The following is a 23,618-nucleotide window of genomic DNA, read 5'->3' on the forward strand; positions in this document are numbered from 1 at the left end:
GGTGGAGGAAAAGAAAAAATAAAATGACAGGAGTAAAGTATATCAAACGAATATTGCACTTTTGCAGAAACAGGATAAATATTTGGTTACTAAGCATCCTAACATTTCTTGCCCTTCAGCTGGGCCTGTGCATTTAACTAGATTTACAGAATGTTGGAATTGGAAGGGATCTCAGAGACCATTTCATTTCTCCTTTACAAATGAAGAAACTGAGGCCTGGTGAGAAATGTTGAAGCTAAAACTCTCCTCTCCTTTCCTCAAGTTGCCTCTTAAAGAATCCATTTCTTCGAATTTTGATTTATACATGTGATCTCTTGCCCACAACAGCCAAAGAACAACATTTCACACACCATTAGAGAGTTTCCATGGTGGTGATTATCACCAAGGCTGCAAAAACTGTATGGTATAATGGGTAAATATGTGAACTCCCAGCTCTAACTCCAGCCTTTGCCATGTACCAGCTAGCTCTGTGTCTTCAGGCAAGTTATATATCCTCTCTGAGCTTCAGTTTCATCATCTTATAAAATTGAGCTCATGGTAATAGTTGATACCTTAATGACTTGCTGTGAAGATTGAATGAGATTAAACATGTAAGATATTTAGAATGATTCTTAGCATGGCATAAATAATCATTATTACTTTTATTTAATGAGCCCTTTTATGGTAATTCATTCCAATAATTATATGCAAGAGCTGTATATTCTTTGGCATATCATGAAGAGTTGGTTTAGGGACAATTGGATTAGTGTTCAGCAAATCTTTGTGATGTCTTCTTCAAACTTTGAGCCAGTTCCATCGTGCATTCATATGAAAGGTAGAATCAGGTACTCCAAAGAAAAGTGACCTGATCTAACTTGGATGTTTAACAGAATCTTCTCTTGCCCTGGCTAACTGGTCTGCTTTTCCTACCTCAGTGTATCTCTCCCTGTGAGACTAGAAATCGAATATTAAGACCCCTTCATCTGTAAATGAATGTGGTTTTACTAGCACCAATTTATGATGAGTGCAAGTTTATTTGCAGAGAAGGTAGCAAAGAAGAAAATAGAAAGAGCTTTGATAGTCTTATAAGCCCCTATAGAAAGTCACTTCCCATTGGTAGGAGGAGGAATCCACCATGCATATGCCAGTTGGAAAGTTTGTTTTCTGAACCTGAGGGCAACAATAAAGCATGGATGGATATAATCTCACTTTACTTTAATTCATAATTAACAAATATGTATTGAGTGCCAACTATGAGCTGGGCATTGCTGGCCACTGATAATACAGTGGATGAAACTGGTATCATCTTTGCCCTCAAACATCTTACAACCTAGGTGGGCAACCTGATGAATAAGTATTGAATACTAGCTTTAGTGCATAAAAGAAATATTCTAAACAAAAGTTTCCTTTTTAGGAGCTATGTGTGCCCTGCACTGCACTCTATTTTAGATGTCAAACCAATGCCTAAGGCTTGAGACTGTCCTCACTCTTTTTCTGAATTCCTTTTGGGATATGAGATGAGTCCTTCAATGCAATCTCATAGTATTACACACTGAGTAGGTGTCCTGTCAGTTACAGTTCAGCGAAAGCAAATTTAAATACCTGCCCGGGTCCGGCTCTGATCACCTCAAAAATGTACCTCCACCAAGTGTTTCTGATACTAGGTTTCAGGTCAAAGGCAGGAAACAACAATCTCCTTCAGGGTAGTTCAGAAACTGAAGTGAAACTTACAGCCAGGGTTCCAACCTGTGGTTGTAGATATTTCTTCTTCCTCTACCAGCCCCTGCCTCCTGTTGCCATTTATCTGAATCTTCCAACCAAGTCCTGGAATTAATTTGGTCTGAATATCACTAACCCAGAGTTCCTCCCTTTTGGAGCCACCATGCTGTCTTGAACCCTGGGTGCTACTTAAAATGAGTCTGTTTTGTTTACATTAGATAAGTTTCTTTCGATTGCAAATAACAGAAACGAACCCTGGCTAGCTGAATTACAAAAAAAAAAAAAAAGATACAGGGAGCGAAGTGGAATTTTTTGGAAAGATATTCCTATTCTCACTCAGATTTTAATGGCAAGCTAAACAACAAGAATAAGGAATGGGCAACTCTGAAGTCTTCAGCAAATCGAAATGCTTGCCTTCCTCCTGCTCTGATCATCTCAAAAGTCTACCTCCCCTGAGCATTTCTGAAACCAGCTTTCATGTCAAAGGCAGGAAACAACAGTCTCCTTCATGCACTCAGAAGCTGAAGTTAGTGGACCTTCCCTCCCGAGAAGTGACTAAGCAGATCCCTGGGCTGGTCCAATGAGTGTGTCCAGGTTAGGCGTTTGTGGAGGAGGGGCAGGGTCTTTGGGGTCTATTTCTGTGTAAGGGGATGGGACCGTCTCTACAAAAGGGGAAATCATTGTAAGCTTAGCAGCCATTCGAGGAGGTCCATATATTGGTCCTTCCTTGGGCAGAACAGTTGGTTAAGGAGGCCTGTTTCTCAGGAGGCCAGATTTTTATCAGTGGAAGTTATCATTTTATTTATTTATTTATTTTTGGCTGTGCCATATGGCGTGCGGAACTTCCTGCCCTGGGATCGAACCCACGCCCCCTGCATTGGAAGCACAGAGTCAACCACTGGACCACCAGGGAAGTCCAGGAAGTTATCATTTTATAAGTAGTTTGTCGTTTTGTTCATTCCAGCATTCAATCTAGCCTCATTCATGGTCTTACTAGCTGATATCAATCTATAGTCAATTCTGCTTTCCTGGTTGACTCAATATCATTTAACTTAGCTTAGTTTTTCATTGGTTAAACTTCAGAGGAAGTTTTCAAAATAGAATTTGCCCCCCCCCCCTCCCCAATAGAGATTTGGAGAGCTGAGATTGGAGTTGTTTTCCTGTCCAGTCCTTGCCCCAGGCCAGGGTAGTCGTGGACCTGGAAGGCTGGTTCATCTCAGGCTCTTCCCTGCCTTAAATCTGAATCACTGTGGCATTCATCCATTCATTCACTCATCAAGCCTTCCCTACCTCAGAAACTCTATCTGGAGGTAGGGATACAAAGATAAATTTGGCACCATGCCTGCTCTGAAGGGACTCACAGCGCTTGAAAATGCATGTGTTGGAAAGGCAATGACGTTACAGTAACAAGTGATTACGGCACTGCAGTCTCAGGCAGCAACCCTGGCCCAGAGACCCTTACACTGCAGCACAACGACCCCTATGGCTCTGCTTACCTCCCAGAAACTGATCCCATGGTTAGCAGGATAATGACTCCCCCAAAGGTACTCACATCCCTTGCTGGAAATGTGAATGTTACGTTACATGGCAAGAGAGAATTAAGTTTGCAATAGAATTAAGGCTACTAATTAGCTGACTCTGAGATGGGGAGATTATCCTGGATTGTCCAGGAGCACCCACTGTAATCACAAGGGTCCTTATAAGATGGAGGCAGAAGAGGGAGAACTGAAGAGACAGCAGCATGAGAAGGACTTGACCTGCTGTTGCTGGCTTTAAAGATGGAGGAATGGGGCCACGGGTCAAGGAATGCAGGCAGCCTCCAGAAGCTGCAAAAGGCAAGAGAATGCACTGTCTCCTAGAGCATCCAAAAGGAAGGTAGTCCTGCCGATACCTTCACTTTAGAGGAATGAGACCCATTTCAAACTTCTGACCTCCAGAACTGCAGGATAATAAATTTGAGTTATTTTAAGTCACTATACTTGTGACGATTTGTTACAGCAGCAATAGGAAGCCTGTATAGGTAGGCATATACTTGGGGTATGCTTGGTTCTATGCAAAAGGACAGAGGATTGACCAGGTGCATTTTTCTAGGGCATCATTTAAAATATTATTTTCATATGAAGCATATGGAATAGGATGATAATTTAGCATCAATTTTGAATATGAAGCACAAGATTTCACTTTTTTTCCCCTAATTTATGAGCTGTTTTGAGCCCTGAGTTCCGGTCCTCCTTGCCACTGTAAGATGGAAGTGTTTAAGAGGCACCCATTTGTCTTAGTGCTATGTAGTCAGTAAATATCTAGACTACTGCCTTTTTTTATACTTAGCACATCGTTATACTTAGGTCTTTTTAAACTTATTTTAAAATCCACATTCCCAAAGATGTAGCTTATTGGAATTTCACTAAAGGATTTTAAAATACTCTATATCGAAGCATAACAACATTTTTATAATCCTTTCATAAATACTTCTTTATTTGGTGCTTAAAACAGCTTTGTGAAGAAAGGGTAATTATTCTCACTTGTCAGAGGAAGAAACAGAAGCTTGGAATAGACTGTCCAAAGTCAAAAGGTGCTGAGCGGCCATGGTGGCTCTTTCCACGATGCCAGGGTGGCTGCCAGGAGGTGTTTCTCTGGGGTAGGTCACTTAGGAGCCAGCCTCAGATACCAAGCATCTGCCATGTCACAGCTACATCCACACGGCCCCTGAGCCCGCGCAACGGCTGCTCTTGATTTAGGTGTTGCTGCTTTCATTATGACTGCAAATGTGTAACCGGCCTCTTGTCCCAATATGACTGGATCTGTTCTCATGAAAGAATCACAAAGGGAGCAGAGACAATGTGCAAGCGCAGTGCCGGGGCTTCTGATATCTGCAAAAGCCATTTTTCACTGTGATCCCAAATGCTCCTGAGGCAAAGTGGGTGCAGAGACAGGAGAAGGCCATTGTTTTGGGGGCCAAGATCAGAGCCCCCCTTTTGGCTGTTCTCAATGCTCCTTTTCTCTTTACAGCAGGGCGTTATCTGGGCCCAGATATCAGAAGCCACGGTTCTGTTTTTGCGGTCAGTACACTGTATGTACTCAAGCCTCGTAGAAAGGTTTTGCTTTGTTGGTAGATTTATCATTATTATTAAGGGTGTTTTACTGCAGAGGAAGTATTTTCCTTTCCTCATTATCTCTTTCTTACCCCAATTCAAGGTCTACGTTTTCTATGAGTTTTCTGTCACCCTGTCAAAGACGTCTTCCCTGACCTAATATAAATACCACCCTCCCCAACCCTTCTCTTTTCACTCTCTGTTCCTTTACTTTGCTCTGTTAGGGTTTTCATAACAATTCTCACACCTGACATTTCGTTTGAAAACTTTTTTCTGTCTCCCCTGCCATGAGAGCAGATGCTACGTCTCCTTTGTCTGCTGCTGTATCCTCAGGGCCTAGACAAGTGCCTGGCACTTAGCAGCGTTCAGTAAATATTTGTTGAATGAATTACTGAATTCTTTACATCACTCCCAGTGTCTGGTACAATCCTGGGCCTCTCATATAAAAGACCCAAGTGAAATTTAAAAAGCAAGAAGCCATTGCAAGGGGGAGAAAACCCTTAACTTACTCTTTTTATAGTCAGTTTCTAGTTTCTGATTGACTGGTTGATTTGGGGAGGGGAAGGATGCAGGGGGAACCGTCAGTGTTGAGTTGAAAACGCGCAGCCCTCTGAATTATGCACCCAACCCCCCAGTGCCTGGCCCCTGCGCAGACCCTTTTTGTGCCTGGACCCCCCCTTCTCCAACTGGAAGTGAAGGTAATCATTTCATGTTCACCAAAGAAAAGCAAAACCTTCATTTCCTCCAGCTGTTAACTGGGTGGTAGGGAACAGTACGGAAAATGCTTCGAGCTCATATTTTTTAGGTCCACTGATTCGTTGCAAGTTGTTCTGAAACTAGTAAGAAATAGGGCAATAGAATAAATCCTCCTATACCCGGCGCATTTGATTAATTCTGTTTGCATGGCTTTTGTAAAGCCCACCCGGAAAACCTCCAGTTATTGCTTTGAGGTCTAGAATGGTGTCGCTTCCCCAGGAAAGCATTTCTGAAGCATTCCATAGAAGGGCTCTTCTTATGCATGACCTTTCTGTCTCTGCAGTGCTTTTTCTACCCTGCCACCAGCGACATCTCTCCTAAAAAGCAGAGTTGCCACATGGGCCAACGTTGGTCTCATCACCTCATTCAGTTAAATGATTATGTTCATTGCAAGTTCTGTCCCAGCACTAGGAGGCCAGAAATCATCTCGTCATGCTTTATATCTCTGGTGTCCAGCTTAAGTGCCTGGCACCTAGTTTGTACTTGATAAATGTTGAGAAAATGAGTAAGTGAATCCATGGAAGACCAAGAGACTTTACAATCCAGCCACAGTCATCCAGTAGCATTTGGACCTTCTTTCTGGGGATTCTATTTGATTATGTTTTTTTGTCTTCATTCAGGCACTCTGATTGTTCTGAAACATCCTTATCCAAGAAAAGTGGAAGAACCGTGCATTTATGAATCTGTCCGGGTTCACACAGCAATGCAGACAGGACGAACAGAAAACGACCTGGTGCCCAGTGCCCCTTCTGTAAGTGGCCATCTGCCCACAGGGCTCACTGCCTAAAAGCGATCACTTGCAGTAAGATTTACACACTTTTTGAAGTACATTTGTTCACACAAAAATTCTAACGTGAGGTATAAAAGTTGAAAAGGAACATAAGGTTTGAAGCCTATGACTCAGTTCATCCGGTCCTGGATAAATTGTAAAAAATTACAACGCGATACTGATAGGATTTTAAAGACTTCAGAAATGGCACTTAAGTCCCATCTTTACTTCACCAGACACGTTCGTGGTCGAATGGGTGAGAGATGGTTATGGTCACATAGTTGGCTAAACTGTTATTCTACAAATTTCTTAAATTAAGAAAAAAAATCTTTTACATTTTAACTTTCTATGGAAGAAAAGGATTCTCCACCTTGAGCGTACATTCTCTCAGGGCGTTATTTTTTTCTTGGCCCTTCTTTCCCTTCACTGAATGAAGGGTACGGACAGAAGACACTTGCACGTCTCTGCAGTGTGTGCGCCACTGCTCAGTTTCAGTGTAACTGGGACTTTCATTGTTCTCAGCCCATTTACGTTCGTTCTGGGAGCTATGACCCTGCAAAGATTCTTCTCCAGGCAACGTTTTCCCTTCATTATGCCCAGGGCTTCCCTATTCTTTTCCTCTTCCTCATTGGCTACATGCTCTGGTATAAGATACCTGGATGTGTGCCGATGATAAAGAGGACATCACCCAAATGAAGTGTCAAGAACTAGTTCTGGGCTTCCTAGGTGGCGCAGTGGTTAAGAATCCGCCTGCCAATGCAGAGGTCACGGGTTCGATCCCAGCTCCAGGAAGATCCCACATGCTGCGGAGCAACGAAGCCCGTGTGCCAAAAAAAAAAAAAAAAAAAAAAAAAAAAGAACTAGTTCTAACAGCAACCATTATGCTTGAAGATGTTCAGCTACAAATTATGTTGAAAGATGTGTGACCTTTGTGTCTGTGGTACTTCTTCTACCCTGCCATCAAAGACATCTCTCCTAAGAGGCAGATTTACCACATGACCCCCTCTGCTCAACATCCTTTGGTGGTGCCCGCTGTCTTCATCCGCCTGGACTCTGCTCACCTCTCTGGCCTGACCACACTCACGCTGTGGACCACGCCTCTCTCCACAACTGTGCTCCTTCTCCCCTCCCTGTGTCAGAAATGCTGCCAACACCGCTACTGTCCCCTCATCTTTAGAGACTTGCATCTGGGATCAGTCTCTTCCACGAAGCCTTCTTGAACCCCTCTTAGCTTCCTCTAAAATGTCCTTCCTCGGTGCAACCCTCTGCTCGTCTTTACCCTGGAATCATCGTACTGGAGGCTGGCTACCCACACGATGTCTGCCCTCTCCAGGAGACTAACACTTCCCGGGACAGGAATCATAGCCTGTCTTTGTAGCTTTATATCCTAGCTACGTTTACGACACATTACATTGTTACTACACTACAGTCATTCAAAAAATAAAAATCCTGGAAATTGGTTGAGAAAGATGTTTTAGCTTTGTTAGAGTTAGAGAGGGAAGTATAAGACCTCAGAACTAGAGAAATTTAGGAAAGCAAGACAATAAATAGTTCCAAGTCAAAGCAGACCAAAGAACACACTGAGATCTACCCCCTAACCAATTCTTTGTTTTCCAGTCGACCGGACTCTTCCTAACCTTCCTCTTTACCATCCTTACCCACCACCAATCACTTCAACATCGTTTTCATTTGTACTCTCGGTTTAACTTTACATTCTCCTGTTACCTTCCCCTAAAGATCTTCACCTAAGGTTGATCGAACCATACCCTGCTATGTGTATCCTTTTTCAACAGGAAAATGTAGATAAGAACTAATTTGCGGAGTTGGTGTAAGCATGAGACATAGGTAGATACAGCCCTCTTGAGATCAAATTCTGCAAGCCTTATTTGCTTACCTTCTGTGCTCACTCCAGTTACCAGATGGATTCACCTGCTCAAGTACTCAAATATGAACATACACAAAAGGTTCTGTGCAATGGAGTTTTTAAAACAGTGATGAGTGGATAGTTGAAAACCTCTACACTCACACTATGTAATGAAAGGTCCATGACATTTATTGTGCGTTGATATAGACAGAAAACTGTACAGGTTTTCCAGTGGACTCTGAAGTGTCACACTATTCCTCACTAAGGAACAATCGACAGCTGAACCAGCCAGCTGGGGAACCAGTTCTGGTCTGATTAGATGCTCTTGTCCCTTGCTGAGCCCAAGAATTCACAGCCCTGATTGACTCTCCCATGTCCATATGATGCTGCATCTCCACCCCAGCCTGAGAGCTCTGAGGGCTTCTAAATGTCTGCCTTCTCCTTTGGGGATGTGGTTCTTGCACAAGCTCTGATAGTGGAGGAAGAGGATTAAGTACTATTTACAGAAAAAAGAACTTCTTGCTTGAAGTGAAAATGAAAATGTGTCCCATTGCCCTGAAATGTAGATGCTTCTGCAAAACTGGTTAGCATCCTTTGGCAACTGTATTTGGGGAAGTTACGATTTACATAGTTTATACACAACATGGGATTGGGCTTCTGAAATAGGATGAACTGATTCATTTATTTAACAAACTTTTTAAAAAGTGCCTACAATGCACCCAGGACTGTTTTAAGCACTGGAGGGTTGGGAATAAATTAGGCAAGGCACCGCCCTCACTGAGCTCACACTGTAGTAGAGGGATCACAGATAACCATCAATGGAATAATGTAAACCCAGATACTAATAGGTCACAAAAAGAAAAAGTACGATAAGGGGAGGAGAGGGAAGCAAGGGAGGCTTCTAGGAGGAGGTGACATTAGAGCAGAGGCTTCACTGAGGGGAAGGAAGGACTAGGTCAGGATGTGGAAGAGCATTGCAGGCAGAGATCAGGACAAAAGGCTTAAGGTGGGAACTAAACTGAGGCGGTTTAAAGACTAGTAAGAAGATCTAGCGACTGGCATGGAGTGAGCGTGAGGAAAAGTGATAGGAGATGAGATTATTGGTGTGGTGAGGGGTCAGATCACGTAGCCAATGGAGTTCTCAAAGGGCAGCGTCGCCCAGCTAAGGGTTTGGAAAGTTATGAGTGTTTCAGTTGTCACAATGCCCTGGGGCATTGCCAGCATTAGTGGGTGTCCAGAGCTGTGAAGAGTCTGGGACTTTACCCTTCTTGCCAGCTAACAAGTTCGCCTGCCACCGTTTCACAGGTGTTGAAAGACATGAAAGGCTTCTGCTTTGTCTGCCTTTTCCTCTGGAGGGAGCACTATTTCTATCTTTTCAGGCTGTTTGCTGTATAAATATGCTTTAAAAAATGGTGTGGAACAAAGGGCTGTTGGTGCCTTGCTCATAAGACCTGGAGAAACAGAGGAGACCCCGGGAGACCTATGCAACAATGGGCAGGGGTCATTGAGGCTAAATATCCCGCAACACGTGATGAAGAATTACCCAGAATACTCATTGTCCTTTCCTTATGCAACATGAAAGCCCTTGTAGGATAAGGTAGAGAATTCCTTTTTGTTCTGAGTGTTGATAAAAAGTCATGAGAGTTTGAGTAACATAATTTGTCTAAGTTTTTAAATTTTTGAAAAGATAATTCTAACTACTATGGAGTTGGGGCAAAGCTGGAGGCAAGGGGACCAGTTAGGAGGCTGTGACAGCCATCCAGGTGAGGGACTGTGGTAGTTGAAACAGGAGAGGGGGATAAGAATGGCAGTCAGAACGGGAGGAAGGCAGAACTGGTCAACTTCAGGATGTGTTTCGAGGGTAGAAGAGACAACACTTACTGACAGATTGAATGTAATATGTGAAGCAAAGAGCAATGGAGTAAATAGTCCTGCCTTTTCCTGAGATGGCTGAGATTGCAGGAAGAGTGCGGGATGGGAAAGAGGGAGAGTTTGGACCTGGGGACTGCAAACCACTGATTAGTTATGTTAGTAGAGATGATGTGAGATAATATACGCGGAGTGCCTGACATTTTGAGGCTCTGCCTCAAAAATGAGCGCGTTAGCTTCCTTAGCTTCCCTTTTGTGGTATCTGACGTTTTTAAAAACTCTCTTCCTGTAAAGTTTCTGTTTCCTTTGCTTCTGCAGCATCTTCCTCTCTTTATTCTGTTATCTCTTCAGCACACTTTACTGTTCCTCTTCTTGGACACCTCCCTTGCATGCTGGCTTTTCACGTATTCTGTCTTTGAAGCTCTTCTCACAGTTGACATTTTGTTCTGGTCTTGCTCTTGAATAAATATATATATTTTGTTAATTGCACAAAATCATGTTTGGTTTTGGCCATTTAAGCATTATCACACAATACTATCCTAAAAGACAAATGTTCATTAAAAACAGACAAAAATTAAAAACTCACAGCCTCAATAACCTAGAAGATTTGTTGTTTAAAGGCGGTTTAAAAAGAAAAAAAGGGGGTGGCGGAAGAGGGGCATTCTTACAAGCTTTTCGATGTGTCACATTTTCTTCTTAAATGGAAAGGATTTCAAAACAAATGTGAAATAGCTTAAATAGAAATATTCATAAGAAGGAACTTTACAGAACTGTCAACAATATTAAGACAACATTGACTAACCAGTTTCATTATGGCATCTTCCCCACCCTTCATTGTAGAGTGATAATATGCTTGTTTAATTAATTGTATATTCTGAACATCTTCCACATCATTACATAGTCTTCTAAAACTTTAAAACAAATTCCTTAATATTTTATTATTTGGATATATCATAGTTTATTTTGTTAATTCTCTATTATGTTTTATATGCTATTTTTACTTTTAATAATTGCAAAGTTATAGAAAAATTGAAAGAACAATAGAAAGAAAATAAATTGCCTGCATGATGCCATCACCCCAATACTTCAGTGTGTATTTCCTACACATAAGGACATTCGCCTCCTGACCACACAGAGCCATTCAAATTAGGAAATTAACATTGATACGGCACCACTGTCCCCGCCACGGATCTCATTTAGGTGTCACCAGTTTTCCCAGTAAGGCCCTTAGAGCAAAAGGATCCAATCCAAAATCACAAGTTGCTTTTTCTTGTCCTGCCTCTTGAGTGTTCTTCACTCTGTAACATTTCCTCAGTTTTTCCTTGCTGTTGTGACTTTGACACTTCTGAATATTAAAGGCCAATTATTTTGTGAACTGTGGCCCAACCTTAACTTATCGGCTGTAGCCTTGTGATTAAATTCAGGTTTTGCATTTTTGGTAGAAATGCCACAAGAGTGACGCTGTGCACGTCTCACTGCATCCTCTCAGGTGGAACACCACTTCAATTTGTCTTATTACAGTATGTTTGATGACTTGATTCATAGTGGTCTGCCAGGTTTCTTCACTCTGGCGTCACCTTATTTCCTTTGTCATTAATAAATATTGTGGGGGGAGATTATTTGAGACTAAGTAAGTATCCTGTTTCTCATTAAACTTTCATCCACCAATTTTATCATCCATTGATGTTTCTTGGCTGCTTTAATTATTACTGTAATTGTTGCCAAGTGGTAATTCTGTGATTCTATTATTCCTTTGACATTTATTGGTTGTCATTCTGCTGAAAGGAAAAGCTTTTTATTCTTTGAATTTTTCCAGTTATTTTTATATCAATGGGTTCTAATCATGACATTTTTTTAATTAATTTATTTAATTTATTTATTGGCTGTGCTGGGTCTTCGTTGCTGAACATGGGCTTCCTCTAGTTGCTGGGAGTGGGGGCTACTCTTCATTGTAGTGTGCAGGCTCCTCATTGTAGTGGCTTCTCTTATTGCGGAGCACAGGCCCTAGGTGCGTGGGCTTCAGTAGTTGCGGCACATGAGCTCAATAGTTGTGGCACACAGGCTTAGTTGCTCTGCAGCATATGGAATCTTCCCAGAGCAGGGCTCAAACCCATGTCCCCTGCATTGGCAGGCGGATTCTTAACCACTTAGCCACCTAGGAAGTCCCATTATTTATTTTGATCCTTCAAATTTCCCCAGTTTTGGCCAGTAAGAGCTATTTCCACATGACTTTTGTATCCATACAACCTCAAGATTCTTTGAGAGTTTTCTTAATTTCTGGTATAGCAAAGTGTTCCAGGCTTATCTTGTACTTTTCTTGTATCCAGCTCTACAATCAGTTATTTCTGGAGAGTAGTACTTTAGAAATGCAGATCTGGGTGCTACAGTTGCATTATCATCAGAATGTCACTCTCTCAGCCCACTCTTAGAACAGAGCTGGGGAAAATATTTATGTATACACATATGTACACATACCTATATTGATGTCTATATTTCATACTAGTTCTATCTATCTAAATATCTATCATCTATCTATCATCTATCTATCCATCTATCATCTGTTTATCTATCTATCTATCTATCTATCATCTATCATCTATCCATGGGTTTGCACCCATACCTCCAATTCGATTCCAGTTCCACAAGGCTCATTTTAATTTCTTCACTTTTCATAGCTGTAACTCTCTTTTTCCACAGGGAGGAACATGGATTCCATTCTCTTCAATACACTCATTTATTTGTTGGTCAGTCGAGTGTAATCAATCTCCAGTTGCAGTCAGGCAGGAACACCGCTGCCTGGCTGTTTTCACTCCCTCCTCCACTGCAGATGCTCACGTAGCCCATCTTGGCTCTGAAACGGTGCCCTGGTTGCCACCTCCACCCCTCTGGGGCAGAAGCCCTCCTCACCCTGCCAGGCTTCAACACCTCGCACCAAGCTGCCACCCCCACCGCCATCCCCGCAGATGCCCTCTGTTCCCTGATTTAACTCCACCCTGTGCTAAGGGGCACCCGTGCCCTGCACACATTCACACTGATGCCTGACTTGCTTCATCCCACCTGATGGTTTTTGACTAAATTTAAGGCCGGTAGGCAGACAGGTAGAAAGGCTGGGAGGCAGGCTAATGCTTTATTTTTTAAATATTTAGGTTGTTTCCAATTTGGGGCTATTATAAACATCTTTCTTATTACAGATCATATATATTTTAAAAACATAAATCTGCTGTAGATGTATTTCCTTTCTTACCTCCTGAGACCATGAATAAAATTCTCAGCTTTTTTCTCTGTAAACTTCCATTTATCTATCAAAACCTTAGAAAGACTCTAGACTTATAGTATATTGTTTGGGTGGAGGTAAGATGGAGTGAATAGCATAATCCCTTAGTGAGATTTTAATAAATAATTCTATCAGGGTCTGCTATAAAACAATTTACCCTTAATTATTTTGCCTCTGCAGACGCAACAATCCAAAAGGTTAATTTTTTCTCTTTCCATGATATAATGCCCAAACTCAATTCAGTCAGTTCAATTTTTCAAATGTTAAAATGAATCAAGTTGATTATTTGATAAAAATTCACCAATGTTAATTAGCATTATTTAAATGAATACCTGGGAAGTTCACCCTTACTTCAAAGCCATATAATTATAGAGGAAGTGGTCATATATTATTTCTAGTTTTAACTCTTTTTATTGTTCCTCTTTGTATTTGGTAGGGAGAATTCACCTCAGGGAAAGATATGCTGGAAACTCCCATGAAAAAAACATTGACATCAACCAAGTCATTTCCCAGTTTTTATTCACATTTTTCTTACTAATATATTAAAATATATTATGACATTATATTAGAACAAAACATCCTACCGGGAATTCCATTTCTTTGGAAATTTATGACTAGAATTTTTTTTCATCTGAGGGTCCTGGTTTTATGCAAATTTCTATTAACACAGTTCCCCATCATTCCTTACATTTCGTAGGTGCCAGCTAAGTGTATAATGTTGTTGTTACTCTTGAATTAATGATGAGTGAGTTAAAAGAAATGACTCCTTCTCACTTCAAATCCCTTTTGGATGAATGAAGTGTAAATAAATCTGCAATCATGAAAATCTGTTCCATGGACTATAGGTCTCAAGAGGTGGTCTTTAAAAAAATAAAGGAGGGCTTAAAGGAGAATTATATAATACAAGAAATGTTGAAAATGCTATTTCTAATGTTCCTTCTTTAAAATTCACAAAGCATATTAACATAAAATAGACTCCAGGAGGTACAGAAATCCTCTTCTTTGCTTAACCCAGAGTTTCCCATGAATTGACCCCGTGTCAGTATGTGTGGACATGTTTATGTACATAACACCCCAGCAACAATCCAAGCAGCTGGGATGCCCAGACACACTTTACCCAAAGCCAGCTTTTATAAGTGGTATGATGTAGCCGGTTGGTTGCAAACTGCTAACTCGTGTTAGAGGAGAATCTTTCCATTGTTGCCTGTTGCTACAAAATCATGCCAGGTAATCTGGGCTGAAAATAGTCTCTCACAACACAGGGAGGATTTTCAAGTGCCTAGATGAAGAATAAAAGGTGATGACTTAAATATTAAAGGCAAACTTGTGTTTCATTTTAAAATAAAGTTGTGATGGTTCTGGGCTTCACTTGGCTCCTTCTTTCTTTTTCAGCTGGGCACCAAAGAAGGTTACCTTACCAAACAGGGGGGCCTCGTCAAGGTAAGGAAGCACGTTGCTGCCTGTGCCAGCCACAGAGAAAGAGAGCACGTCCTGGGGCTCAATCCTCATTTTGACTTTCTAAAAAGCAGAACTGCCTACTTATTTTGACCCAGTTATATATACCTGTTTCCAGCGTTTATCTTTATGGCTAATATTAGTCAAAATTCTGGAAAATGACTTGACTATTCTTTGGCAAAGCCAAATGTATGAGAGTAGCCTACAGTTAATACCCAAGAAAACATACAACCCTTTTGATGCAATGACTGAGGATGAATGTAGCAAGTTAACTCTGGCACATATCTTTGCTTTTTAAGATTTTTTTACAAAAAAGAAGTAAAAAATGTATTAAATGTTTGCCTAACAGTAGGCCCCCAAAAACCGTCACCAGCACTAATGTAACTGTATTATAAAATCCCAGAGAAAACAAAATTTAGGACTTTACTAGTTGGGTATCCTCTTTTTATGTGATTGTACCTTTAAAGTTACTCTATTTCATTTTCATGTGCCAAGAAGACCTTCGTGGAATGTCTGTTCTTTCCCATCTTAAGAGTCAGGGCACTTAACCTGCTTGAATTTAACCTGAATATTTAGTTATTTGTGCCCCTACTGAACTGGACGCTCCCTAAGGGGAGGAAGTATTCACGTTCATAGCATTATTTTTAAATCCGCTGTAATTTCTTTTAACTGGGACCATTGCCACCCAAGATGATTAGTGTTCTGTTAGTACCAAAGAAGGAGACAGTGGGTAACAACCATTTTTCCACCAGTGTCATGGAATTCTTAGGCGAAGTTTAGAATAACATTTGGTTGAGGTTCCCATACCTCAATTTGCTTATTTGTAAAATAAGAATAATAACATTGAGTTGGCCAAAATATTCGTTTGGGTTTTTCCTTAAGATCTTACAGAAACAAACTTTTTTGGCCAACCCAATATTTGGCATTGTATGAGGCTTGGCTATAATGTATATAAACCTCCAAAGATAGTATGTAGCCTTCAGTAGGTGCTCAAAAATTATATCTATTCCTTTTTTTTAACATTTATTTTATTTATTTATTTATTTATTTATTTATTGGTTTTGTTGGGTCTTCATTGCTGCACACGGGCTTTCTCTAGTTGTGGCGAGTGGGGGCTACTCTTCGTTGTGGTGCTAGGGCTCCTCATTGCCATGGCTTCTCTTGGTGCGATGCACAGGCTCTAGGTGCATGGGCTTCAGTAGTTGTGGTACACAGGCTCAACAGTTGTGGCACATGGGGCTTAGTTGCTCCGTGACATGTGGGATCTTCCCGGACCAGGGCTTGAACCCATGTCCCCTGCATTGGCAGGCAGATTCTTAACCACTGCACCACATAGGAAGTCCTGATATCTATTCCTATTTTAGTTTTATTAAGATTATTAAGTCTTATTAAGATGGAAATTTTAGTTGTTTGTTGTAAATCACCTTGAATGTTTTTGGTAGGTTCTTATTACTTGTTTAAAGATGTTAATATCTTTGCCTTTGTTATGAGCTTAATGCATGGAATCATTTTAATTTTTTTTCATTTCAAAAATTTTTTATCAGAAATAACACCACAAGAATATTTTATTGTATCTAATCTTTTAGGTTCTTTTACAACAAAAGGAAATTATCTAAGTTCAAATATTATAGTCCTGTATTCACAACCTATGTGCTTTAATTTTTTTTTTTTTCAGACCTGGAAAACGAGGTGGTTCACTTTGCACAGGAATGAACTGAAATACTTCAAAGACCAGATGGTGAGAAACATGATAATATATTTTCCCTTTAAAAATGAACTCTGTAGATGAAAGGAACGTCTGCTTTTAAAATCCCTGAAATTTCCTTATGAACACCTGAAACATCCTATAAACGACTGGAGATGTGAGTTCTTGATTGCTGATACAAGCAGAGTTCTTTTGCAGAGACAAGATATGTATCCCAGACGCCGCTCTCTCGGGCTGGCTAAACTCTCGTTCTCTGGGCACATTATTCCCTCTGTCTAGGGCAATGGAATTGTTCTCTTGCCACAGTGTATTAACTGTCTCCTGCAGCAGTGTCCCCCTTTATTAAAAACATGTTCATTTCTCATGCTGATGTCATTAAGCAAATTTAAAATTATTTCCTCTCTTCTCATTTTTCCTACACAAAATTTCTGAGATAGTGGATGTTTAAAAACATGGGAGAAAAATATGACTCCCTCCCATGTGTTAAAAAATCCATCTCCACCAAATTTAAGTTGACAAAGAAAATCTCTTCCTAATGTCCAGTTTCATGAAAAGTCAATCCCTAGATGAGTATGTGATTTCCCTTAGGAAGGATTTCTGTAATCAGTCCTCATAGTGGAAGGAAAGTTGACAGTCGCTCCTAGAGGAGACTTGTTAGGGGAATAAGTGACGAGCTGATTCTATGTGTGTTTTTATGATGACACAGTTTGCCCTTTCTTTTTTTTTTTAAGTCACCAGAACCAATTCGGATCCTAGATTTAACAGAATGTTCGGCTGTACAATTTGATTATTCACAGGAAAGGGTAAACTGTTTTTGGTAAGTGGTTTTATATAAAGGAAATGTTTTTAAAAGTCTTCTTGTCAGACAGTTTAGCAAAAGCATAAAAAAAAAGTGTCTTAATGTGTACAAATGTTTTGATCTGAGGCAATGGGTTTAAACCATCACACAGGCCATTTATGTTAGGAGTCCTTTCAGCTGAGTGTGACATAATACCTCAGTTAAAGTGGTTTCAACAAATAGGCACGTCTGCTGGGTATAATTGATTAGGTTGTATACTGCACAAGTAATGATGCACGTAACAGGATGCCATTCACATCTTAGCTTTTATTCTTTGAGGTGTTTTATTCAATTTTAATTATAAATTTGTTGACTCCAACAATGAGTGATTTGTATAATGATAACAATTCTGGCAGATGCCACAAAAGTGTTTTGTTCTTTCACAACCAGTATATCATGACACTTTTCTAACTGGGAGAATAAAGTGTCTTAAGAAAAGAATGTCTTATTTCTTACCAAATTTTATTTTAAAGTTTTCAAACATACAAAAGTTGAAAGGCTTATGTACCCATATACCCTCCACCTAGATGCATCAGTCATTAATATTTTGCCATATTTGCTTTATCTTTATTTTTTCACTTTTTTCCCTGAGCTAGTTGAAAGTAAGTTGCAGACATCATGGCCCTTTACCCCTGAATGCTTAAATTTGCATCTACTAAGAATAAAAATATCACCTATGGAACTACAATACCACTGTCACACCTAAGAAAATTAACATTAGTTATTATTAATTAATGATTGTATAGTATCAACCAATCATGGAAATCTTTTTTAAATTCACATAAAGTTACCATATGAACTAACAGGGGTTTATATTTCTTGTCTAATAAGCAACTGGAAGGTAGGCAGCTACCTTGACAAGGTCAGGTCCAGTGTCTACAATTCTCTTGGCCTTTTCCTCATGCTTGCTATGTCAGGGTCCAAGAGAACTACTCTAACTGTAGGCCTCACATTTTCAGCCATGAAGAAAGATGTTGGGATAGTATTAGCCAGGTCTGCCCTTTGTGTCAGGAAAGCAGACATTTCCCCAGAAACTCGTCCGTCATATTTTTCCTCATCTCATTGGCCAAGACGGGGTCCCCTGGCCATAACCAGCAGCAGCAGGAGAAGCCAGAAAAGGGTACTAGTATGATCATGATTGGCTCCAACTAATTCTAATTCATCATCTGGGGTTCTGATAGCAAGAAGAAAGGAAACATTATCTGTATGAACAGGCAATTAATGTCTCTCACAAGAGTACCAACAATGACAATTCCAGCAATCAGTTTTGTACAGAGGCTGCACGATATCATACCCCCTCCCCACCTCCCCCTCTGTCTACTCACTGCCCAACTGGACCCCACGTCAAGGTTTACCATGTATACACAGGGACTTACCTCTTGTCTATTCCACATTAATTACTGGTATAAACAAGATATGCTGCTTTGGTTTTAGGATATAGAAACCCTTCTGATTTCAGTTCAAGGCTTTTTTTTTCTTTTTTCACAAAAAGGACAAAAAAGATTTTTAGTGTTTTGCATCTCAACTGTAAGGACAGGAGGTATGGCAAGATATAAGTCAGATGATTTTGACTCTATAGCCAAAGAGACAGTCAAAGGAGGAGTTAATTGTATTCCTAGAATAGTCTTTCATGCCAGTAGGCAAGTTTGTCTTCCCTTTAGCAAAGATTAACTCATGGCCAGAAGTGGGCAAGATGAATAGCTGAAGAGATTTATTGTCTTTTTTCCCTCCCTGAAAAGTTGAAACTGCCTTAATCCACAGAAGGCAGTGTCATCCTCGTTGAAACCAGCTAACACAAATGCGTTCCTTCAGCAGCTCTTATCTGTCTTGCTTGTTCTTTGAATCATAGCACAAGTTCTGAGTCATTTAACAGATCAGCTAAATAAACACATATGTGTATTCAGTCTGACATGAACAGTAAAAGGATCTGGGGGTGACCTGGACCTGTTTTTTTCCTTTGGACTCTCATTAGAAAATACAAATCTGGCCTACATACTATAGTATGATTCCACAACCTCCTCAACATTTGTGCAGTTTGCTGGCAGGACTAGCTCCATATATACCAACTCTTCAAGTTCTTACCCAGGTTCTTTGTCAATTCTTTTTCCCCTTGGAATACTCTAATTAGTGTTCAACTAATAGATGTTCAGGCAGCTATCTGGAGTGTCTTACATTCTTTCTTTTGTCTTATTAGCTTAGTATTTCCATTCAGGACATTTTATCTCTGTGCAAAGACAGGAGTAGAAGCTGACGAGTGGATCAAGATATTACGCTGGAAGTTGGTGAGTTATTCGGGTCTCTGGATGCTTAGTACTCAGAAATTACATGCTGATGATTTCAAATGTATTTCTATTGAAAGAGTCAGAGAACCCCCGAGAACAAATGGGAGGTCGACCTGCAGGCTTGTGGAAGAGTCTGTTCATTCTTCTGGGACATGGAAGGGATGGAGAAAGGAGTAAAAGAAAAAGAATGAAGCCGCACTGGGGTCTCAGCCCCAGAGCCTAGCCTTGCACCCTGGTGTCTATCAGGCTTCCTGTAAGGGCGCGGGCTGGTTCAAGTTTGCCTGGAGGAGGACATGTGGGACCAGAAGGTCAGACAAAGGAAAGCTGCCATATTTCTATAGAGAAAATCCTTTTATATTGTCAGAGAAGAAGGCTTGCCAGAGAGACTTAGCTTAATATCCAGTGTAAGCGTTACTTTATGAGGTCAAGGACAAAAGGTATTTTAATTTATCTTCTTTCTATGTACATCCCAGGAGGAAGACAAAGGGCTTATAAGAATTTACTAGTCTTAGGCTTTTTTGTGTGTGTGTTTGCAAGTTAGTGAATTGTTAGCCAAGAACTTGTACTTAAAACTTTCTCAAATTTCCTACTATCTTGATATCCTTGATATTTTCAACCATAGATAATTATTCCTAACTTTTTAAATGAAATTAGTTGATACATAGAATCTTGAAGTTTTTGTTTTTTTTTAATTAATTTATTTATTGGATTTTTTCTTTTATTGGCTGTGTTGAGTCTTCATTGCTGCACATGGGCTTTCTCTAGTTGTGGTGAGCAGGGGCTACTCTTCATTGTGGTGTGTGGGCTCCTCATTGTGGTGGCTTCTCTTGTTGCAGAGTACAGGCTCTAGTTGTGTGGGCTTCAGTAGTTGTGGGACATAGGCTCAGTAGTTGTGGCTCACGGGCTCCAGAGCACAGGCTCAATAGTTGTGGCACATGGGCTTAATTGCTCCATGGCATGTGGTATTTTCCTGGGGCTCAAACCCATGTCCCCTGCGTTGGCAGGCGGATTCTTAACCACTGAGCCACCTAGGAAGTCCCTAGAATCTTGTTGAATATTCTTTTCTAAATACTGAGATTTTTGCTTTTGGTTGTCTTTTCAGTTTGAGATCCAAAGAAATATACCACTCATTTTGAGATCGTTCCAATGTATTTGATATTCAATGGGGAAATACTTTGTCATATGAAGACTTTGCTTAAATATGAATCTTTTTTTATTCCTTCTATTTTGTAACTATGCAAGTGACATAATCATTATAGAAAATTCAAAGTAAAAATATATCAAATGCACATCCTTTCTGTCTTCTCCCTCTGAAAATAAATATTAAAGACAAAATTTAATCATTCTATAGTGTTATTTACTGGTTCACTCCACTTAATAATATACCATGAACATCTTTCCATATCAGTCAATTTATATCTACATCTTCATTTTGATTCATTGAATAGTATTGCATTTATAGATTACTAAAAGTATTAGGTCAGTTCCCAATTTGTGCATATTTTAGCAACCACTTTACAGTATTTCTCCTGAGAAAAATACAGAAAACCAGGATAAAACTTGGGGAGGAGGGAACATGATAATTAATTTGTAGTTGCATGGTTTTCATACTAGTCAGCATTTCCTATTTAATATTTGTTAAAAACCAAAGTTTGTTATCTTAAAGTTGCTCAATAATAAATACACATGGGTGTGCTTTCTTACAGTCTCAAATAAGAAAACAGCTTGATCAAGGGGAAGGCACAATCCGATCTCGGTCATTCATCTTTAAATAGACAGACCTTCCTCGACAAGGGGTGCCCTGACCCAGGAGCAGGGTGGAATGTTCCTGATGCTGTGATCCCCAGCAGGCTTCAGATGAAAGTTAAGGATTTTTCTGTGGAAACAAATCAAAAGCAGATGCATATTTGGACCTTTCAGAAGACACATTTTCTGACTCACGGAAAACTGCTGCCCTTCGAGATCGTGCCATCTTGCTGAGAATACCGAAGCCTCCTCGTTCTGATGGATGGATGAACCACTGCAAACCAGGGTGCTCGACGTTAGAACACACAATGGGAGATGGTTTTTGTTTTCTCTCATTGTTGTCCGCAAGTTGGTTGACATTAGTTACCTGAAGTCCCACTCTGCACCATGGTCAGCTCATCTGACTTCCAAGTTTTGCTGTTAACCAGGAAAGAAACTGCTACATATGTAGCCTGAAGTTTAGACTGCTTCTTCAGAAAGTGTATTGAGATAGCAAATGTCCAATATTGGGGAGGGGGAACAGTGTTGTTTTTACTTTTCTTCCCCTCTTTATGCAAAAAACAATTTCCAAAATTAAAATGGAAAATGTTTGTAGTATTTATTTTCTTTTTGTAAAAGACTCAGATATCAACTGGGTCCTTTCTTCCCTTCTAATGGTAAACCTGTGAGAACTAAATCTCCTATGGGCTATTGGGCAGGATGATAAAGATAACGGAAGGTACAATCTTAAAAAAGCATATCTTTTACTCATTCTGGGGGAAATATTTTAAAGAGTGAGACAACATAAATTGAGGAAGAGTAATGAAGTAGCAGATAACTTGTAGTTTAAATTATAATCATGATAATTATTATTATAACAATAATAGAGTACTCATAAGTACCAAGTTATCTTCATCCAACACTTCTGAAACTTCTGAAAGAAACTTCTCAAGGAGAGTGTGTTATAACAATCCGTTCCCCAGAGTGAGAGGTAGGTATTGGCCTAAGAGAAGTAAGATGTACCTTGCATCGCGGGGAGCACCCTCCGCCTTATTCAAGAGCAACTTCTTTTGCCTACTGAGGGAGCAACACTAAATCGACAGGCAAAGTGTAACGATGTGTTTGTTGCACAGCGTTTTCTAGCTAGAATAAGGGGATTGAAATAGGGGGATGAGATACGGGCATCCAGAGCTCCTAAATAGATTCTAACCCTTTCTATTATCTTTATTAATACTGCTTTCTTAGATTGAAGTTTGAAGGGAGATAAAAGTAGAGGAAGAACCCAAATAAAAATGCTGTGGGGCAAAGCTATGACACTTCTCTTGCAATCTAAAGTGCTACCTTGTTAAATATGTTTCTTCTGTTGTTTAAACATCTAGGACTCAGAAGTTACATTAAATTCTTGTATGTTTCAACGTTTTTAATGTACTTTGTAATGTTTTTACACACTGGATAAGGCAAATAAGTTAAAATATAGTGTCAAGTTTGCAAAGTAAGGAGTTAGACATAAACCTTCACTGAGATGAACAGTTTTATGTTTTGTTTTCTTAGATCTAAGGGTGTTTGTGTAGGTAACATTGTTTTTACTTTCTGTAAAATACATCATGTTTATTTATATTGTTTGGTTATGTTTATTAAAAAGAGCATCATTTTGCTGTGCCTGTAATATTTTGCTATTGTTTTTAATATCTGTAATTTAAAAGAAATACAACTTATTAATATCATAAATAGCAGTGAAGAAGCCACTTTGGTTAGACTATGAGATACAAAGGATTGAAGCATTCAGAGTTGAAGAAATAGTCCCCATCCTCAAGGAGGTTTCAGTTGAATATGGAAATACATGCATGATTATGTATAGAAGTAGATAAGTACTGCAAGTGAGGCACACAAAGCTATATGATGGAGTGTGCTTCAGTGGGAATAAAGCCATTTTTTGGAGGATTTTGACATGAAAAGGGCTATCTAACATACACTCACTATGTAATTAAGTACTACCCCAGATGCTTTGCCTGCTCTCGGAAGCCCTGAAAAGTAGTCATGATTTCACCTCCTGAGAGAGCTCAGGGAAGGGTCCTAGAACAGGGGGGATGTTTTGTGCCAAATCGGAGTGGGGTTGTTTGGGAGAATAGCTGCCCATGTCAAACTCTGTCACTAACAGTATGCACTCATCATAAAGGACAACACACAGCCAAAGTATTAGCAATTATTCTCAGAATTCGTCCCCTGAAAATCTTGCCCCGCAGAAGCACTGTTGCCTCCGAATCAGGGGAGCCCCTCTCAGTGGTGGGGAA

At 40.0% G+C, this 23,618-nt stretch overlaps 1 protein-coding gene across 2 annotated transcripts in view; it reads left to right on the forward strand.

Annotated features, from left to right (window-relative positions):
* The window catches only part of DAPP1 (dual adaptor of phosphotyrosine and 3-phosphoinositides 1), a 51,843-nt gene extending 28,856 nt beyond the window's left edge, over positions 1 to 22,987 (forward strand). For both annotated transcript variants that reach the window (XM_057726744.1, XM_057726745.1), the window contains 6 exons: positions 6,167 to 6,297; positions 14,715 to 14,762; positions 16,453 to 16,515; positions 17,214 to 17,299; positions 19,515 to 19,602; positions 21,309 to 22,987. In XM_057726744.1, the coding sequence (XP_057582727.1) occupies positions 6,167 to 6,297; positions 14,715 to 14,762; positions 16,453 to 16,515; positions 17,214 to 17,299; positions 19,515 to 19,602; positions 21,309 to 21,377 (485 nt within the window). In that variant the 3' untranslated portion in view covers positions 21,378 to 22,987. The remainder of the gene's footprint in view (positions 1 to 6,166; positions 6,298 to 14,714; positions 14,763 to 16,452; positions 16,516 to 17,213; positions 17,300 to 19,514; positions 19,603 to 21,308) is intronic.
* Positions 22,988 to 23,618: the final 631 nt, after the last annotated feature.

The sequence above is a fragment of the Hippopotamus amphibius genome, chromosome 3 (assembly GCF_030028045.1).
Source record: "Hippopotamus amphibius kiboko isolate mHipAmp2 chromosome 3, mHipAmp2.hap2, whole genome shotgun sequence".
NCBI lineage: Eukaryota > Metazoa > Chordata > Mammalia > Artiodactyla > Hippopotamidae > Hippopotamus > Hippopotamus amphibius.